At 44.1% G+C, this 23,057-nt stretch overlaps 1 protein-coding gene across 1 annotated transcript in view; it reads left to right on the top strand.

Annotated features, from left to right (window-relative positions):
* The window catches only part of hecw1a (HECT, C2 and WW domain containing E3 ubiquitin protein ligase 1a), a gene marked incomplete at both ends in the record, with an annotated part of 355,736 nt that overhangs the window by 317,828 nt on the left and 14,851 nt on the right, over nucleotides 1-23,057 (top strand). The window contains 3 exons of the mRNA XM_083631916.1: nucleotides 7,273-7,402; nucleotides 12,789-12,935; nucleotides 19,588-19,702. Coding sequence (XP_083488042.1) covers nucleotides 7,273-7,402; nucleotides 12,789-12,935; nucleotides 19,588-19,702 — 392 coding nt within the window. The remainder of the gene's footprint in view (nucleotides 1-7,272; nucleotides 7,403-12,788; nucleotides 12,936-19,587; nucleotides 19,703-23,057) is intronic.

Here is a 23,057-nt window from a genome sequence, read left to right as displayed (position 1 = left end):
CGTTAGCCTATAGAGAGTATTTATCTGACGTTTATGTTAGCTACTCCTCAAACCTGCGGGTGGAAATGGTTTATGCGATGCGATGTATGTTGAAGCAAGACAACGTTTTAATGTACCTTGAATTGGACAAATTACGACGGGTCGTGCTCACGCAGATCTAAGCCCTGGCCATCCTAGGCTCAACGCGAGACTCATCAGTCATTCGGTTGAGTCTCGCAAAGTTACACACAAAGTTTGTGCATACATTTCCACTGCCAGGTTGGAGGAGTCTTTCGTCATTATCTAATGTTACTTCTCTTCAGTGCAATACGTTTTGATAACGACCTGCTGTACAGCGCCGTTCGCTCAGTCAACTAACGTGTCATTAACGTTAGTTAGAGGAGAAAGATAGCTGGTGTTAGCTAGCTAATTAGCCATGTTAGCTGCCTCAGTGGGTAACGTTAGCCTATAGAGAGTATTTATCTGACGTTTATGTTAGCTACTCCTCAAACCTGCAGGTGGAAATGGTGTATGCGATGCGATGTATGTTGAAGCAAGACCAGGCCCGGTTCTACAGGGGTGCAAAAGCATGCATTGCACCCTTATTTTAATTGTCTGCATGCTCAGTTGAAAAGTAAAAAAAAATTTTTTTTTTATAAATGCTACAGCTGCACACTTACCGTTTAAACTTGAATTATAGTTGTTGTTTTTCTTTGTTCTTTGATGTGATTTTATGGCTTTTCGGCACCTATATGTAACCTTTTAAGGTTGAGATAATTGTATTATCATTATATGGTCCAAATATTTCAGTAAAGCACTTGGAACACTTGAAATATTCTTGCTTGGGTGGTATCATTCTACTTGAAATGATGGTCAAATGCATTATCTTTAGTAAAATAACATGTCGGCCGGGCATCTGCACCCCTTCCCATCTAGGATGCACCCCTAGTCATCTTGTTCTGGAACCGGCCCTGAGCAAGACAACGTTTTGGCCCTGGCCATCCTAGGCTCAACGCGGCCTCTGTGTGCTGCTGCTGCTGCTGCTGCATGCTGGATAGAAATCCTGGAGCGGAGTCATGGAATGGAGTGCTTATATCGGAGCCTTGGATCGGTCATTTTCGCTGGAATCTGATCCGATCCGATCCATGTTTTTTGGCTGATATCGCGCCGATATCCGATCACATGATCGGATCGCAGCATCTCTAATGGAAACAAAGTACTTCCTGTCTTGGAGATAGGACCTGAACCACTGGAGGACCGTACCCGATAGCCCAACCCAGTTTTCCAGCCTGTCCAATAATATTGAGTGGTCGACAGTGTCAAAGGCAGCGCTAAGATCCAATAGCACTAGAATCAAATTTTTTCCTGAGTCTGAGTTCATTCTAATGTCATTTATGACTTTAGTAATCACACCCCTAAGTGTACTTATTAATCATCTATTTTACTCTAAATGGGACTATACTGTAATTTACAAAATGAACATCATGCTGTACCTGAAACAGAGACAGTGGGATATCAAAGCGAGACACACCATCTTCAAGTCACTTCCTGTATCTGTGTCACGTGGGTTTTGCCAATGGTTTTTCATGGCCACGCCCACTTAGGAGACTTGCAGCACATCCTGAGTCTATTGGGAGTCAATGGGAGGGGTGAACGTAATCTTAGATTATGACTGATTCTTTCACCCCCATAGTCATCATTGTAAATATTCGGCCCATTTTCCACAAGCCACATATCTTCTGAACATTCTGACACAAAAAAATTATTTTTCAGACAGACAGATCTGGAGAAAATTATATTTGTTCAAGACTATGGTCCCTATCGTTGCATCGGCGCTGTTTCTAGGCCGAGCGCCTGGCGCAGCCCAAATCAGTGGGCGTGGACCAGCGCACTTGATATCGTCGTGCTGGCGCTACACGCAGCCTAAAGCATTACAACCACGCCTTTTAAGCGTAAAATTATGCACCGTCATGCTCATTGGATAACTGCAATAAACGAATAGCACGCTTGCCTTTTTAGCTCCAATTCCAGTGATCCCGCAAAACCAGACGAAAGCCAAACGCTCTGCCCCCCCCCCCCTCCCTTCATCCAGTCTGTCTGTCTGCATTATAGGCTATTATTCCATATTATTATGCTTCTCAAACCAATCTAACTGCAGTTTCAATACTGCAAGCATGTAAATACGCTACACTATAGCAAGATCAAAGTGAAGATAATGTTCTAAATGCATCAGCTAGAAAAATATAGCCTATTAGATTGGTGAAAGTTTGTCCAGAAAGATATCATTTTCTCTCGCCTGCTGCAGGAAGGATGATGCACATAAATATAGCCTACATTATGTAAAGTCATTGCATAAATGTGTTTTTATTGTAAAACTAAATGTGGAGTAGGGCCAAGTTATTGGAGCAGACATCACAGTATAGCAGATGACAGTAGAAGCTTCCGAAGCGCGTTCCGCTGTCACTTATCTAAATCACGTTAAATCCACACAGGGTATATATAGGCTCAAGAGGACATATATGTTTCACATAGGGTGGTGTTTCATTTCGATGTTTTATTTGGTCCAATATTGAAATGTTCTACAATTGCAGGTTGTCTTACCATTACACATTATTTTAGATCTACCTTTTATATCTATTTCGGCTCATTTGGTTGCTATTTAGTAGCGAAATGGAGGACCCAATTGCATGCTGGGACAGGGACATTCACAGGCAGTAAACTTACAACTGCTATTTCCTATGGGAAGCTGGGTGCTGCTATGTGTTGTGTCTGTCTGAGCGAGGGAGTCAGAGAGAGCGAGAGAAGGGTGACAGAGAAGAGGCAGAAGAGCACTGGCGCACTGAATAGGCCTGGTTTCAGAGAGAGACAGAGAAGGGTGACAGGGGAGAGGCAGAAGAGCACTCCTTGACACTGGCGCACTGAATAGGCCTGCTTTTCAAAGGCGCAAAGCGCTAAATGTACGCCAGCTCGGAAGATAGCAGTACGCCGGTATTTAGCGCCGACACGCCCACTTTGGCCCATTCTGGGACTGCGCCACGCCCATTCGGCCTAAAGCACATTTGGCAGCGTAAAGCCATATTGATATCGTCCCAAAACAGGCGCAAGGCACGTTTTTTTGCGTTTAAGGCCCGTTTTAGCGCCGAAGGCCTGTGGGAGAATAGGGCCCTATGTCTCTGTGTCAGCAACACACTCATGAGATTTGGCAACAGGAGCTCATGTTAGCATAGAGCGATTAGCTAAAGCTACATGTGAAGTTCATTGATGTAGTTAAATCTGTGGTTGGAAAAATATAGAGTTTGTGAACTCACGATCTATAGCTCAAGTTAGCTTGCTAGGTCAGCACTAACCCCGTGTCACCATGGCTCTCTCTTTCACAACACTTCAAGGGGAGAGGTGACCACGTGATCATTTACCGGCAGACCGGCAGAGTACCATTTCTATTGGTGGAGCCTGCAGTGCTGTATCTCTCTAATATTGAAAATCTCTGCTTGAAACTAGCGATTGAGAAGATAAACTCATTAGGAAAGTGTTTACTGAGGTAATAAATCTATTGACTTATATACAATCTGACTTCTTTTTTCAGTCATATACTGTATAAACAGGTGAGTTATATAAAAACCCGCCCGCTGTACAGTTGTCCTCGACAGTATTAACCAGACATGGGACCAAGTCACTTCGGTCCAAGTCTCAAGTAAGTCCCAAGTCATTTGGTCCAAGTCTCAAGCAAGTCCCAAGTCATTTTGTTTTGGGCAAGTCAAGTGAAGTCACAGTTTTTGTCAAGTCAAGTCAAGTCGAGTCCTTAGTTAAGGCAAGTCAAGTCCCAAGTCAAGTCACTTTTTTTCCCCACGCCCAAATACTGCAGTCTTACCTTTCTTTATAAAGAAAAAAGTCATGGTATTAATACCTGTCTAATAGTGGTGATATTATTGGCCAATTTACAGTATCTAACCCGTTCAAAAAGTATGACGAATTTAATTTGTGTTCTAATCATTGATATTCAGTGAAATAAATGTAATCAAACAAAAGTCAAATAACTTTATAAACGCTTATTTATTTCTTAACTGCTTCTCAGTAAAAAAAAAAAAAAATCTGCCACGTCAGTTTTAAACAGTGAATTAGTGACAGGCTGACATACTACAATGTAATCAAACAAAAACAAATAGCTTAAACTTAGAGTATTTACCTCTTCTCAATCAAAACATATTAATATAAACAAGGCTAGGTGGAAACCTAGCATATATATGCCAGTGCAGAAAAGCATTGTTGAACCTGTTCACACACACACACACACACACACACACACACACACACACACACACACACACACACACACACACACACACACACACACACACATTCCTCTCCCCCCTCCAACCCAGGGCTGACACTACATTTGCATAATGTCCCAATATGCATTGTGGTTGACAAGGAAGCAACCAAATGAAGCTAAATAAGTGGTAGATAGTAATATGTCTTTTTACCAAATTTTTACCACAAGTTGTAATATTTCAATGTTGGCCAAAATAAAAATTTAAAATTGACTATATGAATTAACACCCTAAGTCTAAAGCACATTTTCAGGCGGGGTATATATACATCTCACAACTAGAACCAGTTGTAAGGATGATTGGGAACTTTGGAGACCGTGTTGCGCAAGCTTCTGCATAATATTTAAGATCTCTTGGCGTGCTCGCAGCGCTGGCCAAAAGTATTTAATAAATATTTCCTCTCAATCACTGTTAAACAGTGAAACACTGACAGCCAGACTACAACATCAAACGTTCCGCCCCTGTCCCTTCTGCCTGTTTGAAGAATATCGCAGCTGTGTGCAATCCAGTGAGATGATTGATTGACGGCCAGTCATCCAATCACGACAATGCTATAAGGCGGAGCATGACTGGATGACAATTTGTCATTGGATGACTCAGTCATGATCCTCCTTATAGCATTGTGGTGATTGGGTGACTGGCTGTCCGTCACGCGCCTCTCTCCGTCTCCTCTCCAGCTTGCACTCGCCATGCACTGACTGACGCATACTGGACAGACAGAGAAACTTGGACAATGTTACGTTATGATTTCATTATTTAAACAGACAAACACACCCTCAGTCACATGTTCTGGCTGTGCCCCAAACTGACCCCACTCTGGACAGGTGTATTTAACACATTTTCCTTTATGTGCGACAGAGTCATTGATCCCAATCCATTGACCGCTCTGTTTGGTGTAGTCCCACAGGAGACATCAATTCCAACTCACCAAGCTGAAGCTATAGCATTTTCTACATTACTGGCTAGACGTCTAATACTCTTCAGCTGGAAGAAGGTTAGGGCACCATCCCATAAGCGCTGGGTAGAAGAAGTAATGTCCCATCTCAAACTAGAACAGCTTAAACACACTGCCCGAGGCTCCACCCAGAAATACCTTAAGATCTGGCAACCGTTTCTGTCCTACTTCGAGACGGAGTTCCCACAGGTTATAGAAGAGTAGCTGCTTCCCCCCCCCCCCCCCCCCCAATCCTATCCTACATTTTGTTTTGTTTTGTTTTGTTTTGTTTATTTCGTCGTGTATTTGTATTCTTGTCCTGACTGGTTTATTTTAATTTAATTTAATTTAATTTAATTTAATTAAATTTAATTGTATTGATTTTGATTTATTGAGTAGTGTTGGTATTGTTGTGGGTTTGTTTTTGTTTTGTCCTGTTCTGTTTGTGTTAATTTGGAGAACGGAGTGCTTTGAAAAACCAATAAAAACATTTGAATAATAATAAACAGACAAACACAAACAAGTCATCCAAGTCATCACCTCTCAAGTCAAGTCAAGTCTCGAGTCTTTAACATCCAAGTCCAAGTAAGTCTCAAGTCATTTATGGTTTTGTCAAGTCAAGTCACAAGTCATCAAAACAGGGACTCGAGTCGACTCGAGTCCAAGTCACCAAGTCTCAAGTGCCCATCTCTGGTATTAACTATAGAGACCAAAACTCAACGACGTCAATTCAAATAGTAACGTAGAGTGCCATTGACGTCTAATAGTTGAGACGTCCCACCGTCAATTGCGTTTTTTGACGGTGGGACGTGGATCAAAGCCTGATGCATCTCCTGTAAAAATATGGGGGATTTTGAAGGTGTATAAGCTATTTTACGGACCCATTAGGTGGCGACAGTGCTCTCCGGATTAGAGAAAGGTGAGAAAAAAGAGTAGAAGAAGCCATGGGGAAACGATAACCGATGCATGCTGGAGCTAACGTTAGCTGTGCCTGTGAACAGCAGCCAATCTGCTCCCACAATTGAGCCTTTCTGTCTCTGTTGCAATAGTTTCTCCATATGATTAGTTGCCAGAAATGGAGCACCCGACACCAGCGTCTTTCTGAAAAGTTAAATTATTCTCAGCTGGGAGCGCTGGGAGCCGGCGCACAAAAACGGCGGAGCGCTCTGAAAATAGACGCTGGGTGCAGCGCACTTTGAAACGTGCAGAGCAAACGTGCAGCAGAGAGCCACCAGAGACACTCCCACGGAGGATGAGTTTGCAGTTGAGGGGGGTGGGGCACGCAGGGCACCATACAACACCGACCCAGACAGCAGGCTCGATGGACAGATTGGCAAACACAAGCTGGAATACCTGATGCCCACCAGCAGTAAATCAAGACCAGCAAGAAGGTGTAGGGTCTGCGCACGCAGGGGCCAGCGGTGCTGGTTGCAGCTAAAAAATATTATTTTGCCATCAAAATTCCTTTGTTTTTGCTGTTTTATTGAAGGAAATTACTGTTCAGATATTTGAGGTGTCACTATATCAGAAAATATTAGCTTCAGAGTCAGTGATGTGCTTGAAATGCTTCATTTCACAGAAGGCTCATTATCTCAGGTTCTAGTTTGAAACATCTGTTTTTGGTGAAACCAACCTATCTTCTACTGCTGATAACTAAAGAACGGAAAATGATATAAATAAACTTTTTTTTGCTGATGATACAAGAGAGTCTCATCGTTCTTTGGGCGTGTTCGGTGTTTACATAGTAATATCACACAATATTCTGTGGGTCTTGAGAAATCACTGAAAACGCTCTGAAAGGGCTGGCACTGGGAGCGTCCGTTTTCCAGAAATGGCTGGCAGCCAATGAGTTAAGCAGGCTGTAAACATGTTTATTTCTGCTGTAAAGTTGGGTATAACTCCCTTTTGCAGCCAGCCTCAAGTGGCCATTGGATTAACTGCAGTTTTTTGCATTTCCGCGTTGACTTCATTTTTTAGAGGTGGAGGTTGGGGCTTGGTGGACTGTGTGAGCCTAGCTGTGCTTTTCTTCAGGCCCACAGACCTGTCTGATCTGGAGTATCTGGACGAGGAGTTCCATCAGTCCCTGCAGTGGATGAAGGACAATGACATCACTGACATCCTGGACCTCACCTTCACCGTCAACGAGGAGGTGTTCGGACAGGTTGGACTGATCTAAAACACTATTTTTATTTATTAATTTATTTGCACACAATAAAAACAGAAACGGAAAAAAATTCAAACAGGGAAATCATGTGCAGGTAGAGACAGGAAACCCTGGAAAGGCTTATTCACGGTCTCTACCTCAGAAACCAAATAAAGTAATAACAATAATCCGTACAAAGCATACAATATAACAGAAACAAGAAGGAAACAAGAGAACAAATAGACAAAGAAAAGAAAATCAACAGATGGAACATTTATTCATAGGAATTGTTGTTTACATTCTAGCAAGCCAATGTCATCACTAGAACCATTTTAGTCTCAGAAATAAACAGAATTCTGCACGGTCAGAATTTGTCATTGAACTTTTATTTATTACATCGTATCGTGGTTGAATTGAATCTTGAATACATAATTATTTTTTCCTTATGCATATTATTCCACAATACTGTTGTGAAGATAACATCACTGATGACGCGTCCTAGCGCAGGCGGTAGCAGTGTATTTGAGAATGTAGAACCCTGGCTTGCCTCTGGCCAGTGACACTTAGGAAAGACTAGGTGACAACCAAGTATAGTTTGGTGACAAGCTGGAGAGACAGTTGACGGCCGGAGAGACGGCAACCGGTACGGGATGGGATTAGCACCCCATCTTGGCTCTCTCGTGAGGGAGAAATCCACAAACGCTACGGATTAGCCTCCTGAAAATCTGCGCAAGATCGGCGCGGCCTGGGGTCCTTCAGGCTAGAGCGAGGTGCTCGACGCAGGTAAATGACGTGCAGCGCACAGGCCCTCTTGAGGCGTCCTTGAGGTATCCTCTCAGCCTCTGGATTGCCTTTGCCCCGGGAGGGTCTGGTGAGACGAAGGAGGAGCACGGCCGGGAGTAACCCACAGAGCCTAGATCCTCCATGCACCGAAGGGCCAATACTGCGGCGTAGCACTAGCTCTATTGCAGCGGATTGGGTTCTCTTTTACCCATCCCGCGGGCAACGTTGCAGACAGAGTAGTAAGGCTGATCCGTGAGCGGCTTCTGGGACGCGAGTCGGGGTCTTAATTGGCCTCGGCTGGGTCTACTGGGCGAGGGTGTATGATGTTGACAGACCCGAAACACCTTACGACCCCAGATAACATCACTGATGACGCGTCCTAGCGCAGGCGGTAGCAGTGTATTTGAGAATGTAGAACCCTGGCTTGCCTCTGGCCAGTGACACTTAGGAAAGACTAGGTGACAACCAAGTATAGTTTGGTGACAAGCTGGAGAGACAGTTGACGGCCGGAGAGACGGCAACCGGTACGGGATGGGATTAGCACCCCATCTTGGCTCTCTCGTGAGGGAGAAATCCACAAACGCTACGGATTAGCCTCCTGAAAATCTGCGCAAGATCGGCGCGGCCTGGGGTCCTTCAGGCTAGAGCGAGGTGCTCGACGCAGGTAAATGACGTGCAGCGCACAGGCCCTCTTGAGGCGTCCTTGAGGTATCCTCTCAGCCTCTGGATTGCCTTTGCCCCGGGAGGGTCTGGTGAGACGAAGGAGGAGCACGGCCGGGAGTAACCCACAGAGCCTAGATCCTCCATGCACCGAAGGGCCAATACTGCGGCGTAGCACTAGCTCTATTGCAGCGGATTGGGTTCTCTTTTACCCATCCCGCGGGCAACGTTGCAGACAGAGTAGTAAGGCTGATCCGTGAGCGGCTTCTGGGACGCGAGTCGGGGTCTTAATTGGCCTCGGCTGGGTCTACTGGGCGAGGGTGTATGATGTTGACAGACCCGAAACACCTTACGACCCCAGATAACATCACTGATGACGCGTCCTAGCGCAGGCGGTAGCAGTGTATTTGAGAATGTAGAACCCTGGCTTGCCTCTGGCCAGTGACACTTAGGAAAGACTAGGTGACAACCAAGTATAGTTTGGTGACAAGCTGGAGAGACAGTTGACGGCCGGAGAGACGGCAACCGGTACGGGATGGGATTAGCACCCCATCTTGGCTCTCTCGTGAGGGAGAAATCCACAAACGCTACGGATTAGCCTCCTGAAAATCTGCGCAAGATCGGCGCGGCCTGGGGTCCTTCAGGCTAGAGCGAGGTGCTCGACGCAGGTAAATGACGTGCAGCGCACAGGCCCTCTTGAGGCGTCCTTGAGGTATCCTCTCAGCCTCTGGATTGCCTTTGCCCCGGGAGGGTCTGGTGAGACGAAGGAGGAGCACGGCCGGGAGTAACCCACAGAGCCTAGATCCTCCATGCACCGAAGGGCCAATACTGCGGCGTAGCACTAGCTCTATTGCAGCGGATTGGGTTCTCTTTTACCCATCCCGCGGGCAACGTTGCAGACAGAGTAGTAAGGCTGATCCGTGAGCGGCTTCTGGGACGCGAGTCGGGGTCTTAATTGGCCTCGGCTGGGTCTACTGGGCGAGGGTGTATGATGTTGACAGACCCGAAACACCTTACGACCCCAGATAACATCACTGATGACGCGTCCTAGCGCAGGCGGTAGCAGTGTATTTGAGAATGTAGAACCCTGGCTTGCCTCTGGCCAGTGACACTTAGGAAAGACTAGGTGACAACCAAGTATAGTTTGGTGACAAGCTGGAGAGACAGTTGACGGCCGGAGAGACGGCAACCGGTACGGGATGGGATTAGCACCCCATCTTGGCTCTCTCGTGAGGGAGAAATCCACAAACGCTACGGATTAGCCTCCTGAAAATCTGCGCAAGATCGGCGCGGCCTGGGGTCCTTCAGGCTAGAGCGAGGTGCTCGACGCAGGTAAATGACGTGCAGCGCACAGGCCCTCTTGAGGCGTCCTTGAGGTATCCTCTCAGCCTCTGGATTGCCTTTGCCCCGGGAGGGTCTGGTGAGACGAAGGAGGAGCACGGCCGGGAGTAACCCACAGAGCCTAGATCCTCCATGCACCGAAAGGCCAATACTGCGGCGTAGCACTAGCTCTATTGCAGCGGATTGGGTTCTCTTTTACCCATCCCGCGGGCAACGTTGCAGACAGAGTAGTAAGGCTGATCCGTGAGCGGCTTCTGGGACGCGAGTCGGGGTCTTAATTGGCCTCGGCTGGGTCTACTGGGCGAGGGTGTATGATGTTGACAGACCCGAAACACCTTACGACCCCAGATAACATCACTGATGACGCGTCCTAGCGCAGGCGGTAGCAGTGTATTTGAGAATGAATTATAAGACATGCTATTACATTATGTCCAAAACATACTGTGAGGTGACTTGTACCACTTTCAGACCAATGACCAGGGTGGTAGCAGGGTTACTTGACCCATGTTCAACCCTTCTTTTGTTAATCCACACCAAGTCAGTCAATTGTCAGTCAGTTGTGTTAATCAGTTAATCAGTTAATGTGTTAATCAGTTGTGTTAATCAGTCAGTTGTGTTAATCCCAGGTCATGACAATTCAGAATTTTCTTTCTCATTTTTTTTACCAATTGTACTTATTCCACCCCCTCTGCCGATCTGGGGAGAGTTGTAGATTAGCACATGCTTCCTCCGATACATGTGCAGTTGCCAGCCACTTCTTTTCACCTGACAGAGAGGAGTTTCACTGGCAGGACGTAGCACATGGAGGACGCTATTCCCCCCAGTTCCCCTCTAGGGCTGCGCAATTAATTGTAATAAAATTGCGATCTCGATTCATACCTAAGTCTATGCGATCTCATTCTTGAATGATCATTCTGCTGCATGTCCAGATCTTTAGGGACATCCCTTGCATCACATCAAGCGCTCCTGCGTTTCACCACATGATGAAATACGCACATGCAGGGGACAGAAACAGAGAGAAAAACAACTCCAGAGAGACATAAGAGAGAGGATTGATCTAAATAAGAGGAGAGAGATGTCAGTTGAAAGAGTTGGATACGAATTAATCAAACATTTGAATTAAGCTATTTTGTCTGTGAAAAAACTAGCACATATATTTGACAGCGCGTGTGTTGAGCTCAATTCTATCTCCATACTTTGTTTTGGTGCTGTGCGAGCACTGCAGAGAACCGGTTACATGAGCTTTTCTTTTCTTTTCTTTTCCTTTCCAACCCACGACCATGCGATATGGCACATGTATCCGCCCAGCCCATTTTCATACAAATAAAACAATGGCTCTATCCACAACCAGAAAAAAAAGGATTCAGGAAGCCAGGTAGTTACATTTGCAAAGGTTCGTAATTAAAGCTGCATTCAGCGATGTTTTTGTGTTCAAATAAGTGTTAAATGGCTCTATATTCTGACAGCAATCACTGAAATAGAGTGTTTGGTCAGTGACTTGAAACCCCCAACGCCCCACTGTCCTCTATCTCTCTCCTGTAGTCCTGCAGGCAGGGCAGACATATCTCCGCAACCGTAACTCGTAGAGACTCAGAAAATGCCAACTTTTCTCTGATTGGATCAAAATTGGTGCTGACCTCAAACTATCCAATCAGAGAAAAGTTGACATTTTCTTGAAAACGGAAGGTCCAATCGCGATGCAAGTAAAGACTATGTATTTTTCCACCCCGAATCCAATGCTGCCATCCCTGAGTCTCTACGATTTACGGTTGCGGAGATACGTCCGCCCGGCCTGCAGGACTACAGGAGAGAGATAGAGGACAGCGGGGGGTTGGGGGTTTCAAGTCACTGACCAACCACTCTATTTTAGTGATTGCTGTCAGAATATAGAATCATTTAACACTTATTTTAACACAAAAACATCACTGAATGCAGCTTTAAGGCTATAGCCTACTTAATGCTGCAATGTGCAGTCAGTGTGCGCAGAATGTAATGGATGGATGGCAGGATAAACCAGCTGGAGATTGGAGAACTTTAATACTGTTAATTAATTCTATTTACATTTCATTCTATACATTGTGTTTGACTCCATGTGAAGCCCATTTGGCGCTGTACTGTGCCAGCACTGCAGAGAACCGGTTACATGAGTTTTTTAATATATTCACATTAATGGTTTTTTTAACACCTTAATTATGGTATGTATTTTCATTAGTTGTGTCGTGTATTTGTTTGTATTACTTTATTGGTTTGTTTTTATGTTGAGTGTTTTTCATTGACCTTTTTCACAGCAGCCATTGTGTGTCTAAAAGGCATGGTAGACACAGGTGCAACCAAAACATTAATGAGGGTTTCCAACTTCCATTCCATTTAGGTGTTCCAGTGCTGGGGCCCTCATTAATTTTTTGGTTGCACCTGTGTTTACCCTGCCTTTTAGACACAGCATGGCTGACTGTGAAAAAGGCCGTTGGCAGGGGCCCTTGTTTTTCCCCGCCTCCTTCACATTTTCTTTTATTGTTTTCACTTCCCAAGCACTGATATTAATGTATTTAGTTTCCTTTTATTATGAATCTGTCATGTATTGTTTTCTTTTATGTGCAATAAACTAAATGAACTAAACTAGGTGACGGAGCGGGAGCTGAAGTCGGGCGGCTCCAACCTGCAGGTGACTGAGAAGAACAAGAAGGATTACATTGAGCGCATGGCCAAGTGGAGGGTGGAGAGAGGGGTGGTGCAGCAGACCGAGGCTCTGGTCAGAGGCTTCTATGAGGTCAGTACTACCAGAACATACTGCTCCCTACAGCTCTCACATGGAAATACTACTTGGGACTTTCTAATTTCTGACATCATCAACAAGAACATAACTGCAGTCAAGTAGGGGTGTACGAACAAACACATTTATTTTAAATGATTAGTTGACATGCAAAAACTCATGGCAGTACATTTTGTGTTGTGTCTAAGGGTGTATTCACACCTATCTCGTTTAGAGCAGTTGTTCCGAAACAGAGAGCGTTTTCCCATGTGGTTCGTTTGGGGGAGTGTGAACACAGCAATCGCACTCGGATGCGGGACAAAACAAGCGGACCGAGATCGCTAAGAAAGGGTGGTCTCGGTCCGCTTTAAACAAACTCTGTTGTGGTTTGTTTGTGGTGGGAACGTGATCCGACACAACTGCAGTAAACACTGCACATTTTTGGATAAACCAACTGCCGTAGTCAACTGCGCTGTGCCTAATGGCCTGAAGAACGAGCATTTTTATCGTTTAAAAACAACATCATTCAGATCCTGTTTTGGCGATTGTGAAACTAGCGTTTGTGTTAATGCAGCAGTTCTCGCGTGCACTCCCAGAGTAGCTGCAAGACCGAGGAAATAAATGTAAACATGGAGCAGTTTCTCTTTCTCTCTCTCTCTGTGGTTCTTTCACACACACAGAGCTGTTTATTGTTAATGACACAGGGTCAAAGACACACACACACACATCAGTTTTCCGTGCATGTCATTGGCTGTCATCACCTGTGTTGCATTCAGGTAACATTCTAAAGTACAATGCTATACAATTGAGAGCATACCTCTCCCAGATATCAACAGTTTGCATGGATAAACTGGGGGATTTTTACATCATCACATCAGCAGTTTGAACTCGATCAACTTATCTGGTCTCCATAAATAAATAAAAACAAGTCGTGGTAATCAGAGCCAGCCTTCTTTGTGATAAGATTGTCTGGTTCAATCAGACAATCAGAGTGATTGCATGTCTCCCTCGAAATGTCCGTAGGCTATTATTAAATTATTTATTAATATTTTATTCCTGACAGGACAGGACAGGTGTTCATATGCGTAATCGTCTGAAGTCTCCGTGATAGTAATAGCAGACGTTACGAGGGTCTTTGATCTTCTATCTCCAAATTCCCGATAGATAGCTTAAATAGGCAATCTCCCGATCCCTCCCTCTTTCTTTCTCTCTCTCTCTCCTCGCATGGCGCACACCCGACATAGCCTAATGTAGGTATAACAAAACGCATTCTTATAATCATTATAGAAAATCTGAATTATTAAAAAAATGGGAATTATTTTTTCCATCCCGGGAGGCTATTAGCCTATCAGAGTGTCTGCTGGCCCATCCAGGAAGTTTGGCAATAGTAATACTACTCGTTTGATTTGTGGCTGTGTCAACACAAACGAACCAAGGCATAAATGCAACAATTGTATCAATTAAGTCCCTGAATCGGAACAAAGCAAACGACCTAGAGGTGTGAATACACCCTAAAGTTTAAAGCGATCAGCAGTATTGTATCTTCAGCCATTTGATGTTTTTGTACTCAGATTTTATGCATATGGTGGTGTTTTCTTTATACTATTACAGTATTCCTAAAATTAAATTATACAAATAAAAATCTCAATATATCTCCTTGCTTACAGTATCGCAATATATCAATTTATGGGTATTGGGTAACCCCAGTATCATGATACATATCGTATCGCCAGATTCTTGCCAATACACAGCCCAACAGTCAAGTGTAGGGAATGATATATTTCATACAAAAATTGTTGATTCTTCATATCATAAGTCACTTTAATTTAACTCTTAAAGGGATAATCCACCCGACACTGTAAAAAAACAACAAAAAAAAACAGCTATTGGTACTATGTACCTTGTATTTCTGTTTCCATGTGTTTGCCTGGTCGCGTTATTTTTATTCTTCCTGCAGATAACTGGCCAAAGATAGACAAGGTGACATTAGGTTGAGATATCTCCAGCACAGCTTCAATGGAACTTGATTGCAGAATGTCAACAGTAAACATCAGGGTTTGTTGTCAGTCCCTCAGACTCACAGAGAGAGAATCAAAGTAACTCGTGGAATGACATTGAACACCACAGATTGATGATACCTAATTGTCTCTTCCACAATCTTTGAATGCTCCAGAGACAGTCTGTACTTCCGCCTATTAAAGATTTGGCTGGAGGAAGTTGTCATCTTCCAAAGAAAAAAACACTTCAGACCGGAGGAAGTTCGATGGTATATTCGACCAATCACGACACATGTAAACAAAACAATGCGGGTGATTGGAGAAATTAGCGGATGTGCCCGTCTTCAGTGGATGTCCCGCCTTATTTCCATTTTGACCAACTTTCTCAGACAGGTAGGCGGGAGCAAAGCGCTAAGAGACTACCTATTTGCCATCTTCCCGATAGTAAGACGAGAAGATAGATGCCCTTCTCTTCTCGTGTAGTAGAAAAATAGCGACCTGCCCCTCCCACTAGTTAGCTTAGTACAATGAATGGTAGTCAATAGTACTGGCTAGCCTACCCCTGTTAACACGAGCAAAAACAAACAAACAAAAACATAACATGCTTCCATATTGCTCACCTGAGGCCCATACCATGAATTGAGGATAAACAGATCCAGGATCTGTCCCTTGATCTGGTTTGGCTTAACCAGCTCAAAGCAACCGCGCTATTCTGTACCGCAATGCCATTTATCCGCTGGGTCTGTCAATTTGGATTTCTTTATCAGCTCTGAGCTTGTGCACCTGAAAATGCTCGTGAACAGGAGCTCGTCCCCACAAAAGAGGCGTGGTTTTGTAACAACTAGCCAATCACAATGCAATATGGACAGCTGGATTTTACAGCGTCAGACACGCCTATTTCCTCATTCATTGAAAGCCACATCAAAGTGGCAAATTAACGGAGCTTTACTGCATGTCACAATCAAAGTCTGCGTTGGGATATGAGTCTGTTACTGAAGGACTGTCTAAAGTTACCGCTTTTATTCACATCAGTCATTTGATTTCTGCTGCCGTTTCTGCCTAGTGCCTATGCAGCAGATTAATATAGGTCTTCTCAATAAAACCTGCATGTTTTTGCGAGTAGGAGTGTAAACCCAGTCTAAATTTCCAAAATCCGTACGCCTATTTAGATCATAGATTTAACGTTAGAAATATAGGCTCTGAATCAACACAGTGCGGGCGTAGTTTTAATTAAATTAAGAAATAGCCTATAAAAATAGCAGCTTAGTGCGCTTAGTGCACCTTAGTGCATTTTGGAGATGTTTATGGTAACCTTTTTACACAGGTGATTTAGTGATTTCGGCAGGGTCAAACGTGCTTGGGAGCAAATAAAAATTAAACCATAATCTTAAGGAAATATGAAGAATTCAAAGATGTAGGCTAATAAAAACCAAAGGCAACACTGCTGCACATAATAATCACAGAAAGGAGGGCTGGCAAAAAATGCAGATTGTCTGTTTAATCTTATCCTTGCAACTTAACCTGCTATCGACCAGGTTAAGTGTGAAGCATAAGTTTCTATGGAAATATATCTCGGTAAGAAGTTAACTAGCGTCGTAGCACGGCAAACCCAAGGTTAAACCTGAAATTACCTCGCTAAGCCACTAATCTTGCTTCGTGGTATAGGCCTCTGGCGTAATACAACTCTCCACAAGCCCTGAGATGCCAAGTTGACTTGAAAATACGTCATTTACACCCTGTTTTTTAGCTGAAATCTGCACTGTAATCATTGCTGTTTTTAGCTTAAGTCTTTACTGTAGCCATGTGTCTGTTTTTAGCTTAAGTCTGCACTGTAGCCATGTGCCTGTTTTTAAGCTTAAGTCTGCACTGTAGCCATGTGCCTGTTTTTAGCTTAAGTCTGCACTGTAGCCATGTGCCTGTTTTTAGCACACTGTAGCCATGTGCCTGTTTTTAGCTTAAGTCTGCACTGTAGCCATGTGCCTGTTTTTAGCTTAAGTCTTTACTGTAGCCATGTGCCTGTTTTTAGCTTAAGTCTGCACTGTAGCCATGTGCCTGTTTTTAGCTTAAGTCTGCACTGTAGCCATGTGTCTGTTTTTAGCGCACTGTAGCCATGTGCCTGTTTTTAGCTTAAGTCTGCACTGTAGCCATGTGCCTGTTTTTAGCTTAAGTCTGCACTGTAGCCACATGCCTGTTTTTAGCTTAAGTCTGCACTGTAGCCATGTGCCTGTTTTTAGCGCACTGTAGCCATGTGCCTGTTTTTAGCTTAAGTCTGCACTGTAGCCATGTGCCTGTTTTTAGCTTAAGTCTGCACTGTAGCCATGTGCCTGTTTTTAGCTTAAATCTGCACTGTAGTCATGTGCCTGTTTTTAGCACACTCTAGCCATGTGCCTGTTTTTAGCTTACGTCTGCACTGTAGCCATGTGCCTGTTTTTAGCGCACTGTAGCCATGTGCCTGTTTTTAGCGCACTGTAGCCATGTGCCTGTTTTAGCTTACGTCTGCAGTGTAGTCATGTGCCTGTTTTAGCTTACGTCTGCACTGCAGTCATGTGCCTGTTTTAGCTTACGTCTGCACTGTAGTCATGTGCCTGTTTTAGCTTAAGTCTGCACTGTAGCCATGTGCCTGTTTTTAGCGCACTGTAGCCATGTGCCTGTTTTTAGCTTAAGTCTGCACTGTAGTCATGTGCCTGTTTTAGCTTACGTCTGCACTGTAGTCATGTGCCTGTTTTAGCTTACGTCTGCAGTGTAGTCATGTGCCTGTTTTAGCTTACGTCTGCACAGTCATGTGCCTGTTTTAGCTTACGTCTGCACTAAGGATGTTCATTTTGAAAAATGTCCATAATCGAAAATCGGGAAAAATTTACGATCAATTATCTCCAAAAAAGAACTTAGGCAACTTCAACTCATTCAGAATGCTGCTGCTAGAGTTCTAACGAAGACTAAGAAAGCTGATCATATCACTCCAGTTCTTAAGTCCTTCCACTGGTTGCCAGTGTGTCAGAGAATAGATTTTAAAATACTGTTATTAGTCTATAAATCACTTAATGGCCTAGGCCCAAAATACATAGCTGAATTGCTCCCACGCTACGAACCGTCTAGAACTCTTAGGTCAACAGGGTCCAGCTTATTAACTGTCCCTAGGATCAAATCAAATCACGGGAAGGCTGCATTTACCCACTATGCTTCTGCTAGCTGGAACAAATTGCCTGAAGACCTCAGATCTGCCCCAACCTTACTTACTTTTAAAAATAGACTAAAGACTTTTATGTTTACCGTCGCTTTTAACTGCTGACAGCTACTATGCAAACCCAATGAGTCCTCTATAAGTTTTAGCTCTTTCTGCAACTGCCGCGCCTGTTGCTTATTGCACTTTTTATACTCTTTTTTTTAAAAGTTTTGTTGTGATGCTTTTAATTGTCCATTTTATGAAGTTGCTTAATGCACTTTTTATACTATTTTTTTTAAGTTTTGTTGTGATGCTTTTAAATGTCCGTTTTACTCTCTTCTTTTCTTTTATTTTCCTGTCAACCATTTTATGTGAAGCACTTTGAATTGCCTCTGTGTATGAAATGTGCTATACAAATAAACTTGACTTGACTATCGATTATCGATAGCGTAATAATAATAATAATAATAATAATAATAATAATAATAATAATAATAATAATAATATATATATATATTTTTTTTTTTACTTTGGTCTGGTAATAACGTTGCGCGTTCTCGGCCAGCTATAATGGCGATGCCGCTGTGTAGTAAGAATATCAGACACTAGCGCTGTGGCCAGGTAAACAAACATGTTACATGTCAGGTTACATGATGTAAGGCAATTGGCGTCTTCCAGCTTAGCTGACAGCACAAGAGTCAAATCAACAGGCCTGAGCCTCACTGAGGCCTGCAGACCGCTGGATGCGTTTGTTTGTGTCCCCGGCGCATGCCGGTGTGAATTCCCCATGTTTAAAACAGTTTTGTTGGCACAAAGGCCCGTGCCCAGCCAGAAAACTAGAGACTATGTGAAGCTCCACCTCAACTTAGTCGGCTGTGCAATGGAGTGGGGCGAGGAGGAACGAATTCCACCCAAACCAAGTCTGCAATTATTATTATTATTATTATTTTTTTTTAATAACAATAATCGATCCAAATTCCACATGATCGATTCAATTCCTTAACGATCAATTATCGATTTTCGATAATTGATGAACATCCCTAGTCTGCACTGTAGTCATGTGCCTGTTTTAGCTTAAGTCTGCACTGTAGCCATGTGCCTGTTTTTAGCTTAAGTCTTTACTGTAGCCATGTGCCTGTTTTTAGCTTAATTCTGCACTGTAGCCATGTGCCTGTTTTTAGCTTAAGTCTGCACTGTAGCCATGTGCCTGTTTTTAGCGCACTGTAGCCATGTGCCTGTTTTGAGCTTAAGTCTGCACTGTAGCCATGTGCCTGTTTTTAGCTTAAGTCTTTACTGTAGCCATGTGCCGGTTTTTAGCTTAAGTCTGCACTGTAGCCATGTGCCTTTTTAGCTTAAGTCTGCACCTTAGCCGTGTGCTGGAGCAAGGAGAGGTGCAGGCATTTTCCCTTTAAAACGTCATACAATAGGACACAGCTATTTGCTGGATTTTGTTTGTGATTGACATAACAGTTTTTGGTTTGCTGGTTGTGTGTGTGCATGCGTGCATCAGGTGGTAGACTCCAGGCTGGTGTCGGTGTTTGATGCCAGGGAGCTGGAGTTGGTGATCGCAGGCACAGCAGAGATCGACCTCACCGACTGGAGGAGCAACACGGAGTACAGAGGAGGTGAGGGGGGAGGGGGGATGATAGCCTTGCTGCACGAGAAGCTCTCCCAGCTGGGCATGCCCGAGTCTATCTGCAGATGGACCACAGACTTCCTGACGAACAGGAAGCAGCACGTAAGGCTGGGGAAGCACATCACCAACTCCCAGATCATCAGCACTGGAGCTGCCCAGGGCGGCGTCCTCTCTCCATACTTCTTCTCCCTCATAGGGCTCATCTCAGATGAAGACGAGTCTGAGTACAGACAGGAGGTCGACCATCTGGTGACTTGGTGCAGTCAAATCAATTTGGAGCTCAATGCTCAAAAGACAGTGGAGATGGTTGTGGATTACAAGAGGGACACAGCCCCACCCTCCCCCATCACCCTGGGTGAGTCCTTCTGCTTCCTGTGAACCATCATCAGCCAGGACCTGAAATGAGAGCTGAACATCAAAACTCTCACCAAGAAGGCATAACAGAGGATATACTTCATGTACTGTAGCAGCTGAAGAAATTAAAAGTGCCAAAGGCAACGATGGTGCTCTTCTACACCTCCATTGTTGAGTCCATCCTTACCTCCACCATCACCGTCTGGGACGCTGCTGCCACTCTCAAGGACATCAACAGACTGCAGTGCATCATGTCAAGTCAAGTTTATTTGTATAGCCCTAATTCACAAGCATGTCTCAGAGGACTTCACAGAGAGTATGACTAGCTAGCTAAATCTAGCTGACACAACAATAACAACTAGAATATCTACATTTCCTACCGAAAATGTAATTGTGCTTGCTGTCCTCGCCATGCACCGCCTGCCTTGCAAGGTCCCTGCCCATGCAGCTAGGGGGACTAAGTAGTTATGGGTGCGTCTATGTGAGTAGAAGCGGGAGGAGCCAAGGAAACCTAGGAAAAAATGATTTTGATTGTAGAAGCTACGGTTCTAAAGTTATGGACCAAAACGTAAAGATGGCTGTTATAGCGCCACCGTCAGGTCAATCGGTGTAATTTTTTAGGCCATAGTAGAAGCGTATTCTATGAACATATATACCTAATTTAGGAACAGTCGCTCTTATGGCTTGTGAGCTACAGGTACTTGAGCGCCCTCTATAGGCGAAATCACACAATATTCAGATTCAGCTCAGAGTACATCCCTCCACACCTGTACCAAGTTTGGTTAGCATCGGATGTTGTCTTCCGGAGTTATGGCGATTTTTGTGAAATAGGCCCCACCCACAGAACTTTGGAAGTCGATTATATCGCAACAGTGTTTTTTTTTCAAAAACCACGAAACACTGTTGTGCAGGACAGTCCACACATGATGTGTGCTTTGGTTTGGTGAAGATTGGACAACATTTCAAGGAGGAATCACAAAAAAACTGTTTTGGACAAAATTCAAAATGGCGGAAAATCTAGTCCGACGGAAATGGGCGTGGCCTATATCAGTAGACGCCCAATTCTGTCAGACTAGATTTTCCGCCCCCTTTTCAATTTTGTCCAAAACAGTTTTTTTGCTAATTCTCCTTGAAATGTTGTCCAATCTTCACCAAACCAAAGCACACATCATGTGATGACTGTCCTGCACAACACTGCTTCGCGGTTTTTGAAAAAAAACGCACCGTTGCGATATAATCGACTTCCAAAGTTCTGTGGGTGGAGCCTATTTCACAAAAATCGGCATAACTCTGGAACACAACGTGCGATCTAACCAACCTTGGTCCAGTTGTGGAAGGATGTACTCTGATCCTATAGGAGAAATATTGTGTCATTTTGCTTATAGGGGGCGCTATAGCAGCATTCAGTACCTGTACCTCACAATTCTTACATCCATCTCACACACACACACGCACACACACACACACACACACACACACACACACACACACACACACACACATACACACATACACACACACTCTCTTCTGAGCTGATTTCAGAAAAGATTGTGTCATTTTGCCAATAGGGGGCGCTATAGCAGCATTCAGTACCTGTACCCTATAAAATATTTTATTTTGAAGGGTGGCAGGAAGTGCTGACTCATTGTAATTATGTCCAGCCTTACTTTTTGTATTGACACTTGACACTTCACGCTATAGAGAGCTCCAGGGATGACGTATTTTTGTAGGCTGAATGCGGAAGTCCCGAACTTCCTGGTTCTTCACTGTTTCTGTCTATGGGATTTTTGAATGGGTTTTTGGCGCGATGCTTCAAATAATGTCTGTGGGCAACGCAAGTTTAATCAAAAGCGAACCAAGGTTCAGCAGGATAATCTTCACACATGAGGACCACTTTGATGAGTTTTGAAGCGTAACTGCGAGCCCTAGAGGTAAAAAGCTTGTGCTAAGCTAATCCAGAACTACACACAGTGTCGCATAGGCGTCCACGCATTGATTGCGAGAGAAAGAATTTCCGCGTTCACTCGTGATGACGTATAATATCCGCGTCGACATTGTAGTCTCATTTAGCCGTTTGCTAGCTAGCCACCCTTTTAACGGCACATAAAAGCTTCAAAACTCATAAAAGTGGTCTTCATGTGTGAAGATGATGTTACTAAACACTGGTTCGCGTTTGATTAAGCCAGCGTTGCCCAGAGAGATTATTAGAAGCATCACGCCAAAAACCCATTCAAAACTCCCATAGGCGAAAACTGTGAAGAACCAGGGCTGTTAGCATCGAAAATTTCCGGACTCGTTCCTGGACCCCTCTCTATTATGTAGACATCAGACACACCTATACCTGTATTACAAGCAGGCCCGTATCTAGCTATGAAGACAGGGAGGTCCGGACCTCCCCTAATATTTCAGAGAAAAAAATAAAAAAGCTCCATGGAAAAGCATGAAAAACACGGGATCGCTTTTATTTCGAAACAGCCCTCTTCACGTTTTGGTCCATAACTTTTGAACTGTAGCGTCTACAATCGAAATTCTTCTGCCCCTGGATTCCTGTGCTCCTGCCGCTTCTACTCACATAGGCCCACCCATAACTACTTATGCTGCCTTCCAGACAACTGGGACCTTCGGATTTTCTGGCCTCCTATTAGGAAAAGTGCGCTGGAACGGCACTCAAAGTGGGAGCTCCGACTTGAAAACTGGGAGAAAAAATCTACCCCCACTGGGCTGGGAATCAGCTGTCTGACGTCACACAACAATGGCCGCAACCATGGAGTATGTAGTCCAAAATATTAAGTGCCTATATAAAATGTATAATATAGTATGTTACCCTATGTGTCATCGCTGCTCCTCATTTTCATTTAAATATGCAAGGAGGGTGCTCTGCTCATTGTTAAGCTGTCTTGCTATTTGCCAAACAAAAGAAAGTTTGTCGCAGTCCGCCATGTTTTTTGGTTGCGTTTTGCCTTTGTGCTCTGGAATGCTTTGAAGGTGGG

The sequence above is a fragment of the Poromitra crassiceps genome, assembly GCF_964638095.1.
Source record: "Poromitra crassiceps genome assembly, chromosome: 2".
Classification (NCBI taxonomy): domain Eukaryota; kingdom Metazoa; phylum Chordata; class Actinopteri; order Beryciformes; family Melamphaidae; genus Poromitra; species Poromitra crassiceps.
Note: the sequence above shows the minus strand (reverse complement) of the source record. Positions and strands in the feature narration are given on the sequence as shown.